General features: G+C 38.1%; 1 protein-coding gene and 1 pseudogene across 4 annotated transcripts; both read left to right on the top strand.

Moving 5' to 3' along the window:
* The first annotated feature begins 1,892 nt into the window (after window positions 1-1,892).
* LOC149013493 (E3 ubiquitin protein ligase RIN2-like) lies at window positions 1,893-10,739 on the top strand (annotated as a pseudogene). The gene is made up of 9 exons (XR_016173866.1): window positions 1,893-1,981; window positions 6,152-6,246; window positions 6,363-6,468; window positions 6,889-7,049; window positions 7,166-7,303; window positions 7,384-7,442; window positions 7,547-7,786; window positions 7,879-8,260; window positions 9,993-10,739. The product of XR_016173866.1 is annotated as an E3 ubiquitin protein ligase RIN2-like (transcript).
* Window positions 10,740-12,478: 1,739 nt separating this feature from the next.
* Window positions 12,479-15,633, top strand: ATG8F (Ubiquitin-like superfamily protein). Of its 3 annotated transcripts, none has more exons than XM_089159641.1 (6): window positions 12,479-12,656; window positions 13,134-13,205; window positions 13,286-13,341; window positions 14,790-14,842; window positions 15,050-15,168; window positions 15,316-15,633. In XM_089159641.1, the coding sequence occupies exons 2-6, from the start codon at window positions 13,169-13,171 to the stop codon at window positions 15,417-15,419; spliced, it is 369 nt and encodes a 122-aa protein (XP_089015767.1). In that variant the 5' UTR covers window positions 12,479-12,656; window positions 13,134-13,168; the 3' UTR covers window positions 15,420-15,633. The 3 variants fall into 3 exon arrangements, with proteins under 3 accessions (XP_089015767.1, XP_089015765.1, XP_089015766.1); XM_089159639.1 differs by having other exon boundaries at window positions 12,480-12,632; XM_089159640.1 differs by lacking the exon at window positions 12,479-12,656 and adding an exon at window positions 12,663-12,763.
* The last annotated feature ends 3,423 nt before the right edge of the window (window positions 15,634-19,056 follow it).

Here is a 19,056-nt window from a genome sequence, read left to right as displayed (position 1 = left end):
CATCCCGAGGGAAGAAGAAGAGGGAGGCCAAAGAGGAGGAGGGCGGGCCCACGCCCGGGAAGTGAAGGGCCGAAGAGAACGGACCCCACGGAAAAAAAAGGAGGGGGAGCAAAAGAAAAGCCCGGGGACAGAGGGGGGAAGAGAAGAAGAAGGAGAGAGAGGGGCAATGGGGGGGAGGGGGGGGGGAGATAAAAGAGCGTGGCAGAACACCAACAAAAGGGGGGGGGGGGGGGGAGAAGGGAGGGGAACGAAGGGGAACGACGGGGAAAAGGGCGACGGGATCAAAGAAGAATGTGAAACCAAAAAAAAAACACAACAAAACAGGGAGGGGGGAAACAACAAAGCGCAGGGGGGGGGGAAGGGGGGGGGAAGCGCGGGAGGGGGAGGCGGGAGGGGGGGGGGGGGGGAGGGCGGGGAGGGGGGGCGGGGATGGGAGAGCAGAGACGGGGTGGAAGCGGGGAGGCGAGACGGAGACAGAGATGGGAGCGGAGAGACAGGAGAGGGAGGCGGAGCCGGAAAAAGGAACGGAGAAATAGACAGAGAGGGGAGAAGAGGCGGTATGGGAGGGCGCTCCCGGGGCCCGCAGACGGCGAGCGTGGGGGCGGGAGCAGGGTGAGAGACGGGGCAGGTAAGCACGCAACGTGCTCACTGAGCACGACCATAACGCTAACAAACCCAACTTGCGCTCTGAGATATCAAATCTTTCCGCTCCAAAGCCGAAGCACACACAGAACATCTCCCAGCCGCTCTCCTCTCCAAACCGCTTCTGCTCTGGTCTTCGTCTCTAGAACTTTCCGCTTTGATTCTCCAATCATCTTCAGTTCCTGATGACGACCGGGGCTTGCAACTGATCCCAAGTTTGGTGACATTCCCTAGTCATCCTGCCTTGAGATCAGATGCCAAGCACCCGTCGTCATACGAGCCATCAGGAACTGAAGATGATTGAAGAATCGAAAAACATAAAGTTCGAGAAAGTTCGGGAGAAGAAGACAGAGCAGAAGCAGAGACTTGAAAAGAAGAAGGAAGACTCCCAAATAGGCGGCGGGACCGTCGATCAACAAAAACATTTTCAACAGCGACTCCATATCCTAGTGAAGAAATCGTGAATTTCTTCAGACAAGTGTATCCATTGGAGAATGTAAGGTACAGAGAAGATGGTCAAATCTTCTGTTTCAATTTTGTAAGGAGATATCAAATCTTTTTACTTTGGATGAGATGATAGTTCAAATCTTCTGTTTCAATTCTGTAAGTCGCTCTCTGATTGTTTGTTAAAAAATTAGTCCAATAAGCTCAAGAGTTTAATTTTTTCCTCCTCTCTGAAAGAAATTTTAGATAAAATGAAAATCATTGGTGATTCTTATTCCTGTTTAGTTTCTATCAGCTCCCTCCAAAAAGATTTCCTTACTCGACTTCTTGGGTTTTCTTGGTTTTCTGCAGTAAACAGGGATTCATGGTGATGTTGATGTACAACAGTCAGTATAATCTTCCAGCCATGCTGTCTCCTTCTACGTCCAATGGTTTGGCTCCTCAGGATTTGGATAATGGCTCAGCAATATGGTGATCGTGTGAGAGTTTTGGTTGGTTTTTATAAGAACATAGCCTAAATAAAGTTTCTGGTTCACTTGTGTATTCAATTCTACAAGTGCTCGTTACTCCAGTTAGTTTTGGATTACAAGAAATAGTACAGAGAGGAAAAAAGCAGTATAGATTAGCTGAAGTGTATACAACCATATTCCAATATTTGTAATTCCTCTATAAAGTTTTGAGCATCCATTCATAGGGAGAAATGCAGATTAATTGGTTTCCAACCAGCATGAGTTTTATGGACTTCTTACAGAATAAAAGATCTCAATATAATTTGTGTTGAGATTCCCCTGATCACAAGAAATGAAATGAAACGTAGTGTGTCTGAATTCTTGTACCAGTTAGAAGTTTCCCACTCTGACATTTTTGGTGGGGACTCAGAAATGGAATTTGTGAAGTTTGTGATGGTAGAAGAGGGGTCAAGTTTCATAATTTCTAGTCAGGTTGATTTTACAAATTTCTTATAGAATGCCATTGATCACTTAACCTGGATCAATAAGTAAATCACTTAATCTGGTTTCAAATTTTTTAGTTGGGTTTAAATGCTTTAACCTCCAAATTTATAGCCATTACATAAAAACTGGGCTTTGAATTTATAGCCATTACATAAAGACTCCAAATAAGACTCGATCTAGGAGACCCAACACTAGAATATTCTTGGACTCCTAGTTAGACTCTACAAACACTAACTGAAATAAAAGCCCAATTAGGATTCTTTAATTAACAATCCAATGAAAGAAATAAACAACTAAAAACTAAAAGACATGGGAAAACAACCCTTAGGGGCCTGCGCATGGGCCTTGCAGTGCTAGGTCCTCTTGTGGCTCTTGGAGGGCCCCTGTTTGCTGTTTGCACCAATGATTTACTTTATTAATGAGATAAGTTAGAGCCTGAATTGGTAATTTATTGAGTCTTTTATTTAATTTGGGTTGGCTACGTAAGAGCTAGATAGAGTTAAGTGGTTGAGTCACAAGTTATTTTAGTTCAACCTAGTCTAACAAGGAGTTTTGAGGGTGATCTATCGGAAGACCTTGATCTTATTGGGGCGATGCATCAAAACTTGACCAACTTAATCTATCCTTAATTTGACCCCCTATATCAACTTAACCTAATCCTAATTTGACCAAAATCAGGTATCTTGACCTGGACAAACTACCATTTCAAGCAGATCAGCTTCTAGTTGGTCTCCTACCAATCTAGAACGTGTTAGTATCATGTGGTTTTGTGTTGTCTTTAACAACGGTGCTCAGGTCACAGCTGTGGTATTGTGTCGTTTTTGCGTTTATAACATTAGCTACCAGCTTTATCCCAACTAAATGGTGGGGAATGGATCCTACCCAGTCAACTCTATAGGGGTGGGAACCTAAATGACAGGCCTTCCTCACTGTCCCCCAGGTCATTTAGGCGTACTTAGCTCTTTAGTGCCTTGCTTCAAGTCATTCCTTTGAATTAGAGGCGGGGGCCTTTTCTGGAAAATTCGGCCACCACCCAAACAACTTCTGAACTATCTTCAATTGAGGCAACCCCAAACCAGCTCTAACATGGTGGTTCCTATTTTATCCTTCTGGTTTGTTACTCATCCATCTTAGTATCCTCATCTCTGCTATACTTGGCTTATCTTCATGAATCTTCTTAAGTGCTCAATGCTTTGCCTCATACATTATAGCTGGTCCTATGATTGTCCTACAAAATTTTCCTTAGAAAATCGTATCACACTTCATATGTACCTCTCTACTTCATCCAACCCACGTTAATTCCTCGAGAGAGATCATCTTCTATATATTAGCATCCATAGATGATTCATGATTGATCCAAGATACCTAAAAGGTCACTTTATGGAATCTCCATTTCATCTAGTTTCACCCTTTTATCCACAGTTGTCAAGAAGTCTCCAAGGTGTCCTGGCACTTTACTGACACCTAGGCATCTGATGTTGTCTTGTACCTTTGGTGTCCAATTTCCCAAACACCTGAATGTAAAAATGTGGACAGATGATCATTATCCATCCAAAGTGCTAAAGTTCAATATGTGTGTGTGCTACTATCTGATCAAGCTGACATGACGGTTGGCATTGATTCTAGGTTGTCTACTACCAAAGTAATGTCATCGGGACAACACACCAAGGTACGCATCTGGAGAGTAACCATCGATGATAAGCACAAAAGATGAGGACTAAGCTGATCCGGTGTAACTCAACGTTATTGGGAACACAGCTTAATCCCAAGGTTCTCACTTAGTAAACACATATACATCCTAATAATGTCCCAGAAGTACTGAAACATTCCCACACATACAAATAAACACAGGAACCTGATAAGCTTCTAGTCAATAAGACCATATGGAGATTCTCGACTGTAAATCATCAAGCATCAAGCATAGACATTTCTGACCACTAAGTTATGACGTGTTTAGTTCGATCACTAGGCGGGAAGGGAAGGGAAGGGGAGGGGAAAGGGAAGAAAAAAAAAGAAGGGAGCTGGTTCACAAGCGGAACGATGAGATCACTGTCTTGCTGGATGGTCTGATGACAATGGTTGAAGATAACACTCACAACTAAAAAAGGCTAATTACCTGAAAAACTACAGCACGAAAGTACAGGGATTTTTAAAGTAATGCAATGCTTGTCACTGTTATCATTGGTAGATAATGTGTACCCATTGCATTGCAGGGATATTTATTCCATGTAACCCTCCAAAGATTCAAGAGCAGTGGTTAAATGGCTGAAGTTCTTTGTTCCTGAAGGTATTAGACATAAAATTGTTGGAAGCGATGAACACTAGTCCCTGAGGAAACTATGTATATTATATTATCTGTAACACGTATCGTCACAGATGTCCAAGCAGTGGTAGAGACCGCTGAAGGTTGAAGCACCCTGAACAGGACAAGGTTCGGCTTGTTGGTTACGATTTCGGGTAGGAGACCGGCTTTTTAAAAATTTCTCATAGATAGTCCCGATACAAGTTTGCTCAGAGAATACGTTTTCTGTGTTCTAGAGTGTATTACTTGGTGGAAGCCTGAATATACAGGGCCAGGAAAGTTGTTGTAACTGAAAATCTGAAGAATGGAGTCAAAGGTGTGAAATGGTAAAAGATGAACAAAAACCCCCCCCCGAAAAAAAAAAAGCCCCAACCTTTTTTTTTTATTTCCACCCACCGGGGAACCAGCAACACCTAAAATGCCCTTCAAAAATGACCTGATAATGACTAAAAACTCAACAGAAATGTGAAGTTGAAAGAGGGAGAGGCGGGAGAACCAATCATAGTTGTCAAGGCATTGCCATGGCACCGTTTAGGTGTCCAGCCTAGGCAGTTGTTGCCTTACTGTAGTGTGCCTTGCACACAAGTGTAATCGCTGCAGTCCCAAATTTGGCATTTGTTGATGCCAAATATCACATAAGAAACTGTTTTTTATATTTGGTATTTCATTTACTTAAAGATGTTTTTCATAGAAAAGAAAATATCCCCTATTTGAATCCTATAAAAATACTTGAATACATAAAATTCCAAAAGATAAAGAGTCAACCCCCAAGTTTGGTGTATTATTTTAGAAAAGAAGGGGGAAGGGGCACTGACACTCAAATGGCCACACTTGCCTTGACATCTGCCTTGGTGGCACCTTACCGACTTGGTGTAGCATCAATTTAATGAGGGTTACTTCTTCCAAGGTCTTTTAAGAGAACTAGCACATATGGGACCAAGAAAGGGTTTCTTGAAATTTTGGTTATGAGATATGGGGGTTCTTTATGATATGGGTTGTGATGGGATGATTTTGCTGGTTAGGATAGATTTGGTTAGTAACTTTTGAATTCCCTGGTTGAATTAATTGGAATGAAAGAGTAGCAAGGATGATGTGGTGTTAATATTGGAGAGATTTAGAATGTTGCATGGGACATTTCCTTGAGAAATGGAATGAAAAAGTATGGGAATAGGGCAAAACTTGGAGGGAATGTAGGTAATGGTACAAGGGTGATCCCCCCAAGTTTGGCTGGGGTTAGATGGTTAAATTAGAAGATATGAGGGTTCTTGTTTAGGGGTTTGAGGAAGTTCAAATATTTATATTTTGAAATCAGATGGTCATACTTCAATTCTATGTGAAACATCATCTCAGTGCCTCTTTTATTTATGATTCAACCTAGGTATTTAAAACTGTAGTACAATATATGTACTATCACCACATAGGCGAAGTTAACACGATACACCTAGTTTATTCTACTAATCTTGAGTCATCTTGATTCCAAAGCTGTTCCAAAGCGAAACACCGGCAAAGAGCATACCATGGGACCTCATCTTGAATGTTGTTGGTTAGGTTGTCCATGAAACAAGAAACCAAGTTTCATAGTATGCCTCATTAGGCTATGCTCTTTGGTCATCTTCTTTTAAGCAATATAAATTTGTAATGGTCATTTCAGTTTTATTTTCATTATTATTATAAGCCTCATGAATAATAGTCTTATGCCTCATTTTTACTTTCAAAAACACTTACGTAGTTGTTTAATGATGCTATGTTGTCTTATGGGACCCGGTACAACTTTGATGTCTCTTATGTATTATATACTGTTGGCCCACAGGATAAAGTTGTGTCTTATAATATACAAAACCTTGGGTTCAACAATGTTTCTGCTGCTGTTCTTTGAACCACTGGGTATTGCTTGAGACATTGCAGGTAATAGGTTGACCTCTTTTCATTCTCTCCTCTTTTTGAAGCTTTCTAGTGGTCATTCAAAGCTTCTGAAGAATTCAAAACCTCACTGATTCCTTGGAATGCAAATTAACTTGCAGGCCATTCTGGTTCATGGATTTCAGTTACTTGATATATGGCACCGTCATTCAGCGGATAACAGCACAGATTGTCATGGATCCCAACTTTTTGATAGAACAGCAGCAGGTAATTAGAAATTTTCTTATCAGCTTAATAGCATTTGTTCAGAAGTTACTCTATTAGAAATTGAGAATGAGAAATGTGCTCTTTATTACAAGAGCATATAAAAAACTCTAGCAGTACAGAACTCATGACACAGAAAAGGCTAGCAACTTATTATATGTTCATTTAAATATATAATACACATAAAGGTCTCAAATTGTTCTAACTCTTGGGTCGACATAGCAAATGGTGGTGCTGGGAGAAAAGAAAAAAAAGAAAGAGGAAGGAAAATATTTTCAATGTTTCAATGGTATTGTGTACCCCTCCCCCCTGGGGCGGGCTGGTGCAGTATGTGTTGGCAGATAATGTATCTTGTAGTTCTATTAAATGTTGTTTCTGAAATTGCTTTGGTTGTGTTTTCTGACTGGGAAGTATTGACTGTAGGTTCTTTATGGGAATGGAAGGGCATTCTTATTCGGAATTTTTGTTTTTCCTTAGACATGATGATCTTGTTAACGTCCCTTGGTCATTACTTGCATATTTATTTGGTGGCTTCATGGCATGGCATTCCATATTGTGGATGCATTCTCTTCCTAAATATACGCGTGAGTACTGTTGTTAACTTCTTTTTTCTCTATCAAGCATCAACACTCTGATTTGAATCTTGATGATGTGTGCAGTTCATGTTACTTTTTATTATTGACCCAAGTACCATGAACAGGCTTTGGCTAGTACCATATTTAAGCGAATTAGAGGATTTGTCAAGCTGAAGTTAGCTCTAAGTGCCCTTCATGAGGCTCTTCCTGATGCGACTTCTGAAGAGATACAAGCATATGATGATGAAATGTGCATTTGTAAAGTAAGATTCACTTTTCACATTGGTGCTCAATTTCTGTTTCACAGCTGGGACTTCTGGACTTGACAAAGTTTGAACAACAGGAACCGATGGCAAAGGCTAAAAGGCTATCTTGCAGTCACCTTTTTCATCTTGCGGTCTTTGTATGATCTGTTGATCTTAACTGTTCATCATAAATAACCCTTACTTTGGTTAATTGCAATCATGGTAAAGTTTAATTTTCTGCTGACTGCTTTTTTTTGTTAACAATTCCTGGTTAGATCAGGGTCTGAGCGAGACTCATTCCTGCCCTACATGTCGAAGGCCACTGTTTGTGGTGAGACCAGAAGAAAATACTAGTCCCCATTTGGGAGATGTAACAGATAATGAGCAGCTTGCTCATCAAATAGGTTCATGATCAGAGTGGCAAAACACATCTGGACATGCACTTCCTGTTGGGGCATTGTCAAACCTGCAACTGAACCCCTCAGAAAGCTTCCCATGGAGGTTCAGTTCCTTTGCTTTTGTTCTATTTATTCAAATTGACTGTATGTGGCTACTCATTTAATAATCATTGATATCTTTTGCATGTTTTTTAGGGGGGTGGGGCTTGATTCAAGTTGGGTTCATCCTTGGCCAAGCCAGGGCCTTGATGGTGCTGGCCCTTCTACTGCAGTTAGATCAGCTGGACTGGGCAGAGTTCAGATGATGGTGAGACACCTCACATCTGTAGGCGAAAATTATGCCCAGACTGCTCTTGAAGACTCCCCTTGGAGCCTTTGGTCTGTGGCCCACCCTTCGGCTTTTCCCGGTTCCTCTGTTCCAGCTGTTCCAACTGCTGGAGGATATGCTGGAAATAGTGGTGGTTTAACTTTTAGAAGTGTCTCTCCCTCTGCTAATGACAATATATCAAGTATACTTGCAATGGCTAACACAGTACGGGAGGTGCTGCCACATATTCCTGATGAATTAATTTTTCAGGTATTCTCTAGTTTTAAGTTTTAACTCATCGATTAGCTTGATAGTTTCTAAATGTTTTTATTGAATTGATTGTTCTAGCTTTGTGTTATGTACGTCAAGCCAGACAACCTTATCGATGGCATTGCTAAGATGAGATTTTTGAAGACTTCGCATCCAGTGCCATGTCCTTGGATTCAGTGGTGTCTTTCAGACTCATTGAATTATTGTCCAAACCCCCTCTTTCTTATCCTTATTGGGAATCGTTATGCTTTGAAAAGAGTTGAACGATGACCATGGAGAGGAGCTCGTTGGCCAATATTGCATGTGCTCATTAATCAATGCATTGGCACTTAGAAATAGAGATGTGATCTGATCCGTAAATTTCATGGTCGAATAGGGAATGAGTACTAATACGAACTGAATTTGGTTTTTCAAATTCGGATGTAGGTTCTGTTCCTTTGTCACAGTTGTAGCCTGAGTTCAAAGTACTGAAACAGCCTCTCAGCAAAATTGTTGAGGTAAGGCTGTGCTGTGAAATTGTCCCCTTGAACTCTGCTTGTGTGGAAGCCTCCGGCACCGGGTTTGCCCTTCTTTTAAAAATTTATCTGTTACATCCTGACTTGTGGGCAGTGGCAATTATTATTCTCTCAATACTTGTTGAATCTCATTTCTTAGAACTTGTTGAATCTTCAACAATATTGAAGATCAGTAGTTATTTAATTTGGTTTATTAGTTGTTGGATATTTATTTAGATTGGATAATATTTTTTCTCAGAATTATTCAAATTTTTTTTCCTTGATATCCCCGTAAAGGTATAGGAATGCAAATCAAGTGCTATTTTTGAAATTACTTAAATCACTAGTCTGAAATTTGGGAATAGACCAAAAAGTCCAGCCCATTCTATTCTATGGAATAAAATAGGGGATCTAGACAAGGTACAAAGTACCAGTTTTTCAGGCTCAACAATTTGTGGGCCAGTTTGCCTCTGACCAAAAGAAAATTTTGTGGGCCTAGAAAAAGATTCTTGAGAGTTGGTACTAAAAGGTTCCTATTGTTTATCCTGGGAGTGAATCCTACAGAGGTTGTTTCATTTTTTTTTTTTTTTTTTTGGGGGGGGGGGGGGGGGGGGTTGGCATTATGCTGGATTTTATCAGAAATAGTACTTTGGAATTGATTATCTTTGAAGATTCATAGGATAGCTGATGCAGTACAACCATAGTGGTTTCACTGCAAAGCTGGTTGAGTTCAATCTTGGTGCCAGGTCCTAAAACTGGAGAGCTGCTCTTTTTATTATCATTAAATCTGGTGGTCCAGGTCCTCCCATCAGTATGCGAAACAGCCTGTACGCAAAGCTGGTAAGGCAGCACTGTGACCCTCCTCAGGCCTTGCAGTGGTGGGAGCCTGATGCAACTGGTATACCCTTTGTTGCTAGTTATTGCGCAAATCCTTTTGTTTGTGGGAAACCTTCCTTACAAAAACGTACAAGTTTTGATTAATACCTTTGCTTCATTTTATTCCCCTGCCTCTGGAAAATTTAAGTGAAACCGTTCGGTTTTTGGGCCCCCAGGGATAAAACTGCCATCTAAATTCCTGTCAGTGTGTTGATTGACAGAGGTTATCCTGAAGAGATGTTTTGGCTTCTAACATAGGTTAAGATTAGAAACATACAATATAATTGTATTGAAGCAAACTGATGTAGGTCCAGAGAGGTAAAGTATGTTGCAAATTATATGGTGGTGGTTTGATAATGCAGGACCTCCGGAGAACAAATTCTGTAGCTGTTACTGTGAATAATCTTATTCAGATATAATTTTTCATTACCAGTATGTTTTGGTTCTTGGATACCAATTTCCTTTCTCAGATAACTCAAGGAGGAGCAGCAGTGTATATTCTAAATTCCAGAAGGTCAGAGCTCTTGGATTTACTGCCAAAACCTCTTTTTCTTTTTCTGTTTGTGTATGATTTTTTTTCTTCCTTTTCCTTGGGCCATATTCATCCTTATGCCTCAGTATTGTATATAAGGAGTCAATATACTACATCAGGAGCTTCTGATAAAAGCTCATGAAAATTGTGCAATTCAGAGTAATTTTGAAAATAAATTGCTGTTCTCACGTTGATGGGGGTAACAGGGTTTTAATACATTATGTTTAGTAATATAGGAGACTAAACCAAATTGTGACAATATTTGGTGCTTTGTAAGTTGCAGATTAACAAAAGTATCATATTATTATTGACATTCTAAGTTGCAGATATGAGTAGTGAATCTAAACTTGATTTTACAAATCTTGTCTTCTCAAGGTGGAGCTGTGATCCTATGTGGAGTCTTGGAAGGGGAATAACGTTATAGCAATTTGATGTGTCATTTTATTGGGTAGGTACATGTCATTAAAAAAAACCCAGGAGACTTGTTTTGCTTAGTAACGGTCGGTATTGCAAGTTTTGGTTGTACATTCCACGTTATTAGAAATGGAAGCGGAAAGAAGGGCAAAAGTTTTGCCAAATATTTTTTCTTTCTTCTTCTTCTTCCCCCTTCTTTTGATTTAATAGACTTAAAGATTTTGCTATGAGAGGTTAGTTTCATTGATTTTCTGCTATTTTATTAGTTGGTATGGAAGACCATGGCAAGACTGAAGATGAAACATGATTGACACTGATTCTATAAAGAGGAAGAAAAAATTATCATTTGGAATTGAGAGTAGGTGGTGCCATTCTTTTGAATTGGGCGAATCATCCACTTCCGATCAGATTCTTCAACGGAAAGCATGGTCAGATTCTTTTTCAAATGAAGCGTGAATAGAGAGAGACGACCTTGTTTAGCATTGCATTTTGGCTGGAAGTTGGAACTGGCCATGGTGGTGGATCTACGTAGCAGAAAAATTATGAGTGAACCTTTTCAGCGTGACTGCATTTTGATTGTAGCTCTGTAGATACCAATTCTTACCGACCTGGACCTAGTGCCCCTTCCATGTATGTTTCAATACAAACTGAAGTAGAGTCGTTGAATTTTTCTAGTTAGAGAAGGGTAGGTGTTGCTTTTGAACTGATTTTAATGATTTGAAACCCGCATTTGGCTTCAGTGCTGAGCTGCCAATGGTGAGGATCAATTCTGGAGATCGAGATTTTTGGTTTTTATTTTCTGAACTATACTAACTGAAACAGAAAAAAGCAAAACAAAACGAGTGATAGCACTTTAAATCCTGACCGTAGGCAGTTTAGTGTAACGCATTTAAGGAAATATAGAATGCGTTTATGATTATAGAAGGAATTTGGTGTTAATTTGCATTATCTTATATAATACATGGAAGCTGGATAGCCAGGCTATGTTATTTTATCATTTTTATATAGTAACAATGACGTTCACTCTTCCTTCTATTGCAGACATTGTAGGTTCTATACAGACCAAAATTAAAAACAGAAGGAATCTATTCCCTCAATAAAATGATTAAAATCCTATTCAATAAATTTATATTTTTTAATTAATAAAAAGAATTTTTAAGGAAGTAATGCAAGATGGGTAATATGGTGGGATCAAGGCTTAATATTTCACATTAAAAAGTAAAGAATACATGCTGCCGTCTCCTCCTCAAGGGCTAGTTGCCATGCCGAGTCTTCTTTCCTTTCTTTTTAACTTTCATAAAATTAATGCTTATTCTTTCTCCCACGAAATCTAAATCTTTTGTTTATCTGGAAAAAACATTGAAGTTTTTTCCCACTATTCTTTATTAATATTATTATTTATCACATCATAGATTCTCCGACACCTGTAGCGTGGGGAACCTTCCTTTAAATAAATCATTTTTTTTAGTAATCCCTTTACATTGCAAGTAATGTTTTCAACAGAATACCAATGTAACAATTAAAAAATACACCATCATGGTTGTGCATCAATGCAAGGTATAAAGATTTTATCATACAATCAAAGAGTTGACCTATGGCAATCACCGAAGAGATTAGGGTTTGGTTTTTTTTTCATGAAATATTTAAATTACAAAAACTACTCCAGAGATGTAATCTAAATGTGCGAAAAAAGAAATAAAAATACTTTGGTGGGAGGATCTCACGAGGATGCTCTAAAAAATATTCTAAAACACCAGGATTTTTTTTCTTTTGGAGACTGACCTTCAATTTTCATAAATGAATATTGTGACCTAGATGCCAATTTATTCTTGTCAAATACCTTGAGAAGAAGTAAAGGATTGGATAAGCCAAAGGGTAAGATGGTCAAATGAAAAATGGATTGGGGAAGACGTAAACGAAGATCGAGAAGCGAACTTGGAGGACACGGTCACACGAAGGACTCTTATCACTTCCTCTTATTGTTATTAATATTTTAGGCTCCGTCTCCTTTCTGCTCAATCATAATCGTGTTCTCTCCTTTTTTTCAAAACAAAAGGTTAGGTTTTTGGTTTCTCTTTACGTATGTGATTTTTCTATCCTTCTATCTGCTTCAATTTCTGTTTTTATTTCTTCGACAATCGGTTTTGGAGTTAATTGGATTGTTCTCTTGGTCCTCTGCTGAACTTGGTATGCTCTTGATTAGTCGTGGTAGTAGTCTTTTCCTGTGTCTGAATTTCTATCCGACTTTCTGCAGGTTTCTGTTTTTATTTCTTCGATGATCGGTTTTAGAGTTAATTGGGTTTTTCTGTTGGTTCTCTGCTGAAGTTGGTGTGTTCTTGGTTAGTCGATAGTAGTAGTAATCTTTTCCTGTTTTTGATGAGTTTTGATCGGAATCTGTTATTGAATAATTTACAACTTTATTGCTGTTTGATCAGTCTTTTTTGGCTTCTCCAACTTTTTGATTTTGTTGTTCAGTTGCGAAGTATTTTGTGATTTTATTTCCCCGAAATATTTGAACTTTTGATTATTTTGTGTTAATATGCTAATTTGGTTACAGGTTTAATTTTACTTTAGCAACACTTTCAGGAAGGAATGGCAAAGAGTTACTTCAAGCAAGAGCATGACCTGGGTATGTATGGGTGTTTGTGTTAATTGGCTAGTTTGTTTTTAATACGGTGGAGTGATAACGTCTTCCCTTATTATTCTCAGAGAAGAGACGTGCCGAGGCTTCCAGAATCAGGGAGAAATATCCTGACAGAATTCCGGTGAGAAGTTAGCCTTAAACTTCTAATAACATGAAATTCTTGGCATTAATTACTCTAGTTTTAAAATTTCTCGGATGATCTTTGGCGAGGTTTCAGAGTAGATAATCTACTATTGTTCAAACCTTGTTGGTTTCCTCCCATGTATTATTCTCTTTAGACTATCATTGTGGAAGCAAAAAAATTGCAACACCATGTCGGTAATTTCGGTGCATTGGCCCTTATAGTGATAGAATTAATTTTAATTTTTAAATATATGTTGTTCTGCATATTGGAGCTTTGGGGTTGATGATCCTTTGTTTCTCCACCCCAATCCCCCCCAAAAGAAGGAGAAAACATTGTAACATTTTTTCTTAATTTGATGAATTCAACTTTTTATTAGCTGGCTTAGCTTGTGAGCTAACCATGTAACTGATTTTGTAAGTTATATTGGGATCTTATTGGATTAGTTTTTTATGTTTGCTAGCATTATGATGTCTTGAATACCTTATATGGTTAGGATTTCTCTATTATTTACTCTTGTAGGAAGCTTTTCTGTCACCATATCAACCTTAAGTGTGAGAGCATCGGGTGCTTTCAAGGGCAATTCCTGTACTTCATTGCGTTTTACTTGAAACACAGTTTTCATCTAGTGTTTGTTTTTAGATTGCTACATCAGCAACTAATTATTTCCCTAATTTTTAGTCAGAAATTCTTTTGACATCTGTTTAGGATCTTATTGAACATGAATCCTGTTGCTTGATGTGTTTCCCATTTGATCTCGTTAAGAAAAGGTTTGTTTGGAGTTACTTGATTCTATAATGAGTGGGAACTATTTAATCTTGTATTGTCTTTTCTAGTAGAGTGGATGTAATGTTAGATATTTAAGCCGTCTTTTGAGTAGTTAGTCTCAACTTTCACGTTCTGTCACCAACAATTTGTGGATTATGGATAATAAGCTTCCAGCACCTTTCCAGCACCTTTGGTCAAGGCTTATGCAAACTTTTGTAGCAACTGTGAATGGCAAGAAAATGTATCACAGAGAGGAGTTGGAACATTGGATGAGGCAGGGGGAAGAAGGGTTCACAAGTTTATGCTCTTTATGCTTATGGTGGGCTGGTTTGAGATCCCTGTTACACATAACAATCAAGGGGTTGACACATGTTACTAGAACTGTTGTTTAGAACCTTTTACTTACCTGCTCTTCTTATGTTCTGGTTGTCATTTAATCAGAATCTGGGTCCGGTTATTGCTGTTGTATGTTTGTTGTTTTAGTAAACAGTGTTTCCTGCTCAAGTGATATCTATATCATTTCAAATATTCCTTGTAAGTGTTGGGGAGGGTTTTAAGAAGGGTCTTTGTTGGTGTTCCTCCTTTGAAGATCTCTCTTGAAATAATCGCATAAGATCTCCCTAATTTCTTTACTGGGATACTGTTCTGACTAGCTTGTGCTTGTCTTTTATAAATTTAAGGTGATCGTGGAGAAGGCCGAGAAAAGTGATATTCCAAACATTGATAAGAAAAAGTAAGCCTCATCCTCTTGCCTGACAAGGTTTTGCTTCTTCTTAAGTTATTATTTTTTATTTGTTTAATTGGTAGCATTTATTTTGATGTTTAACAACCTGAAATGAAAAGAATGTAACTATTACCAGACATTTTGAATTGCACTGTTGGTTTTAATATCATTGCAATTGGTACGATATTTTTGAGATAACCTGGAAGAAATTTGCAGGTACTTAGTCCCAGCTGACTTGACTGTGGGCCAGTTTGTCTACGTAATTCGCAAAAGAATCAAATTGAATGCTGAAAAGGCAATCTTCATTTTTGTGGACAATGTCCTCCCTCCAACTGGTAACTGTCTTACACTTTTGTGTTGCTTCCTTGCAACACCCCCTCTCTTATCTTTCTCTTTCCTTTTTTTTGCCTGGAAAAGAGAATCTTCTGAAGCAGCTATGCCCTGAGATAAGGAAATTTTTATTTGCCTGTGTTTATGAACAGGGTCGATAATGTCTGCCATATATGACGAGAAGAAGGATGAAGATGGATTCCTCTATGTTACCTACAGTGGCGAGAACACTTTTGGGCACCAGATACAACTTTAGATCATGCTGATGGGTTTTCTCTTCTATTATTCTTATTTTCTTGCTTTTCTGTTGATAATAATTCTGATTATCAATTCCTAAATTGTAAAGACCTCTCCAGTTGTAAGATGTACAGTCATGATGTATATATCTCTCCAGGAGACAGTCAAATTGTAGAATTTCTGATCTTTAATTGAAATAATTCACTGGCTTCTAATATAGAGCTTTAAAATCATGGTGATATAGGTGTTTGCTGAGACATTCTTAGAGCTTCTTTTGATTGCCAGTAAAGGGGAGTGAATTCAAAATTTGTAAAGAAAAAGGAAGGTTGCAACTCTGATTTTAAAACCAAAACGAGGAGAAAACAGAGTCCCTAATGACAGTGTCTCAGATCTCCAGAAGGAAGTGGAAGAACTAATTTATTGTGTGACAGAGACAAGGGAAGAAAATTGTGATTTCTGATGGTCCAGTTATGGAGCCAAAGTCAGAGACAGATTGATGAATGGTAATGCCTTCTTCTAAGTATCTGGTGACTTTTTAGGAAGGAAATGTGCCATCCAAAGTCAATGATGATGTTGTTGATTTCTTGGAAGTCAATATATACTAGTGCTTTCTTGTGACACAATCCTTCTAGCTACCGTGAACCGCATCATTAGTGGAATAGAAAGCATCTTAGAGTGATTATTTTTTGGTTTTGAAGCTTGGAATAATCTTACGGTTGAAGTAGTCTTTGCTGCTTGCTTTATGCTTCAGTTTTGCCTTGAGCCGTGAACCGCGAAGAGACGCCACTGTTGGATACAGGCCCAGCCAACATTGGATTAGTCTTCTGTTGCAAGTAAATAGGAGCTAGAAACATGTGTACAGCCCATAACATCCTCAACAGAGAGTTCCTGGAATTGGGGAATGGATTTAGGCCAATCTGTCGTACACATAAACTATATCCATTGAGCAGTGTATGAGTGATTGCATAGCGTATAGCTAATGCCTCTCTCACCTTGAATCAGGCTTGCAAAGAAAGTTGGAATTATTGACGCCGCTCGTAACATCTTTACTCTGGTTCTCTAGAAATGAGATCCACCCATCATTTCCTCTTGTTTAGGTTAAGTGAAGAATCAAAATTCACCCACAGCAACCCCACCAGAAATGGATCCCAAGATATATACAACATAATGCTGCCCTGTTCAGTAAACTCAATGTAGATCTGTCTGATTCCACTCAAAAGAACCAAATCCGGGCCTCAGCTTTATTTTCTTATTTTCTTGGGCTTCTTATAGAGTCTTGAGCCTTAGCTGATTGTGGGTTAGTAAGCTTTGGTTTGCTTGGTTCGGTTCATGATATAGCACGTAGAATTGTAGAAAGTAGATGGTGAACAAAAAGCGTGTCTTTCCAATGCAGAACCGGACCAGCATGGTTCGATTTTTGCCCCCTTTCTTATTCGGTTTTCAATCCAGATTTGTATAAAAAGGTAGAAGGCAGATGGTCAACAAAAGCACGTCTTTCCAAAGCAGAACCGGACCAACATGGTTCCATTTTAGCTCCCTTTCTTATTCGGTTTTCAATTCAGTTTTGTATCAAAACATTATAAATAAACATGATTTATTTGTTTCTTTATTATCATCACCAAGCCTTGTTTCGATTAAACGGGGTTTGGCTATTTGTTTACGTATGCAGTTCAAAAATGAATAATTTGATTTGATTTAGTGGAATTATATCAAACCATTTTTTGGACTTCCGAACCGGTTGAGACCGTGTGAACTAGGGTCAACCGGGTTTGGCTTAGTTTTCTGTCTAGCCACTTGACTTCTCTTGGAAATCAATCTTCGGACTGGCCCCTTAGTTTTCCTTGGAATTCAGATTTCGGACTACCTTCTTGGCTCGAACTAATCCCTCGACACTCCTCGGGAAAAGGGTTTCTGGCCCAGTCACTTGGCAACCATCATTCACTGAATCATTGTACACATCACTCGACACATCTCGTGGCCACAACTCTTTGACATGATCCTATCCAAATAAGAATATATCCTTATATGGTTTTACGCATGTTAGACATTAAATTCAACATTTAATGTACAATATCTATGCATTTAATGATCTATGCTTATCCAAGGATAAGCTAGCAGGCCAAAATTCTTCTAGGAATGACTTCCAACCATTTTCTTGAGGGATCATAGCAAAATGTATCACATCTAAAGTCAGCCTCTAACAGAGATATTTTCAAGATCCTTAGGAATGCCTAAATCCAGTTGTTTCAAACATAAATAAGCCAAACATTCGCTTTGGTTTTTCCCTTGGAAATCAAATCAAGCCATCCAACGGTTGTCTTCCATCTTCTCCATGGAACCTTTTTTTGGTATAAGAATGGTCATATATACTTTTTTCTGGTAAGAGAAGCTAAGCAAAAAAATTGAGTTATACTAAGACAAGAAAAAACCAAGTTAACCCAGCATTAATTCCGGCACCTACTGAAGAGTACTTGCCCTCCTCTGGCATTTACTTTTTCTACAAGGAATTGTGTTATCCAGAATCTGATTTACCATTAAAGGCAACTTTCCATCCATAGAGGTGGCTTACTCTCACGAGTTTCTTTTGATCTATAGGTCTTAGCTTCAAGACGCTCCACGGTTGAACCGGAGCTGACAGATTTTAGAGCAAGAAGTGGTTTCAATCCTGAAACTAAAACCAAACCAAACCAATGAAATAATAATTATTGTTGTCCCTTGTACTTTGATTTTATTACTACTTTATTCCCTATACTTTTTAAAATTACTATTCCAACATTTAACTTTGTCAACAATTACTAATGCCCCTTACCGTTAAGTTCCATCAGTTTATTGATGATGTGGCATCTATATATTTTTTCAAAATCCAAAAAATAACCCTGCAATTATCTTTCTACTTATTTGTTCTTTTTTCAAGTTATAATACTATCCTTAATAGGAAAAAATTAACTTTAATTTCACTTTTATTTTTTTAAAAGAAACCACCAAATAAAGGAAAGATGCGATTTTTTTCTCTAAAAATAAATCACAAAATAAAAGAAAGATGTAATTAATAGAAACTAAAATATTAAGAAATATCAAATTTAATTCAAAGCTGAAAATTGAAAATCACCTAATATATGCTGACCATTATGTATGTTACCAAATTTTCTATCAATTAGATTTTATATACTAATTTGTTTGTAAAACTTCCATCATAGTTATTATGAAAAATTTAAGTGAAATGGAAAGTCTCTAACTATGTGGCCAATTAAATTATTCGATATAAGATTTTAAGGATATAATGGACATGCAATATAATTTCTAAATGAGGGTAATGCTATATTTTTTACTTCTTAATTTTAATGGTAAAATAAACATTTTATATTTGATGTTAGCATCCATTTAACACCTTTAGAAGTGATGGGGGTAATAATAATTTCACAAAAGAAGGGAGTTTGATTAGTAATAAAACCAAAATAAAACCAAAGTATAAGGGAAGGCATTAGTAATTATCCCATGAAAATTTCATTATTTTTGTCAGAGATGAAAACAAACCAATGCAATTTGGTTCGGGTGTTATGATAGCTTTTGCCCATTGACATCTTTACCCTAGCTTTTTTTTCTCTTGATCTATTCAGACACCAAACTTATAGTTCTCTGGCTGTGTGAATGCAGAT

The sequence above is a fragment of the Hakea prostrata genome, chromosome 6 (genome assembly GCF_041222555.1).
Source record: "Hakea prostrata isolate BN-2017 chromosome 6, UWA_Hpros_2, whole genome shotgun sequence".
NCBI lineage: Eukaryota > Viridiplantae > Streptophyta > Magnoliopsida > Proteales > Proteaceae > Hakea > Hakea prostrata.
Note: the sequence above shows the minus strand (reverse complement) of the source record. Positions and strands in the feature narration are given on the sequence as shown.

Excerpts from the sequence above, each read along its gene's own strand:
- ATG8F (XM_089159641.1), top strand. The coding sequence starts at position 13,169 with ATGGCAAAGAGTTACTTCAAGCAAGAGCATGACCTGG. Across the intron at positions 13,206-13,285 it reads CAAGCAAGAGCATGACCTGG|AGAAGAGACGTGCCGAGGCT; the intron begins GTATGTATGGGT and ends TATTATTCTCAG. Across the intron at positions 14,843-15,049 it reads CCAAACATTGATAAGAAAAA|GTACTTAGTCCCAGCTGACT; the intron begins GTAAGCCTCATC and ends AGAAATTTGCAG.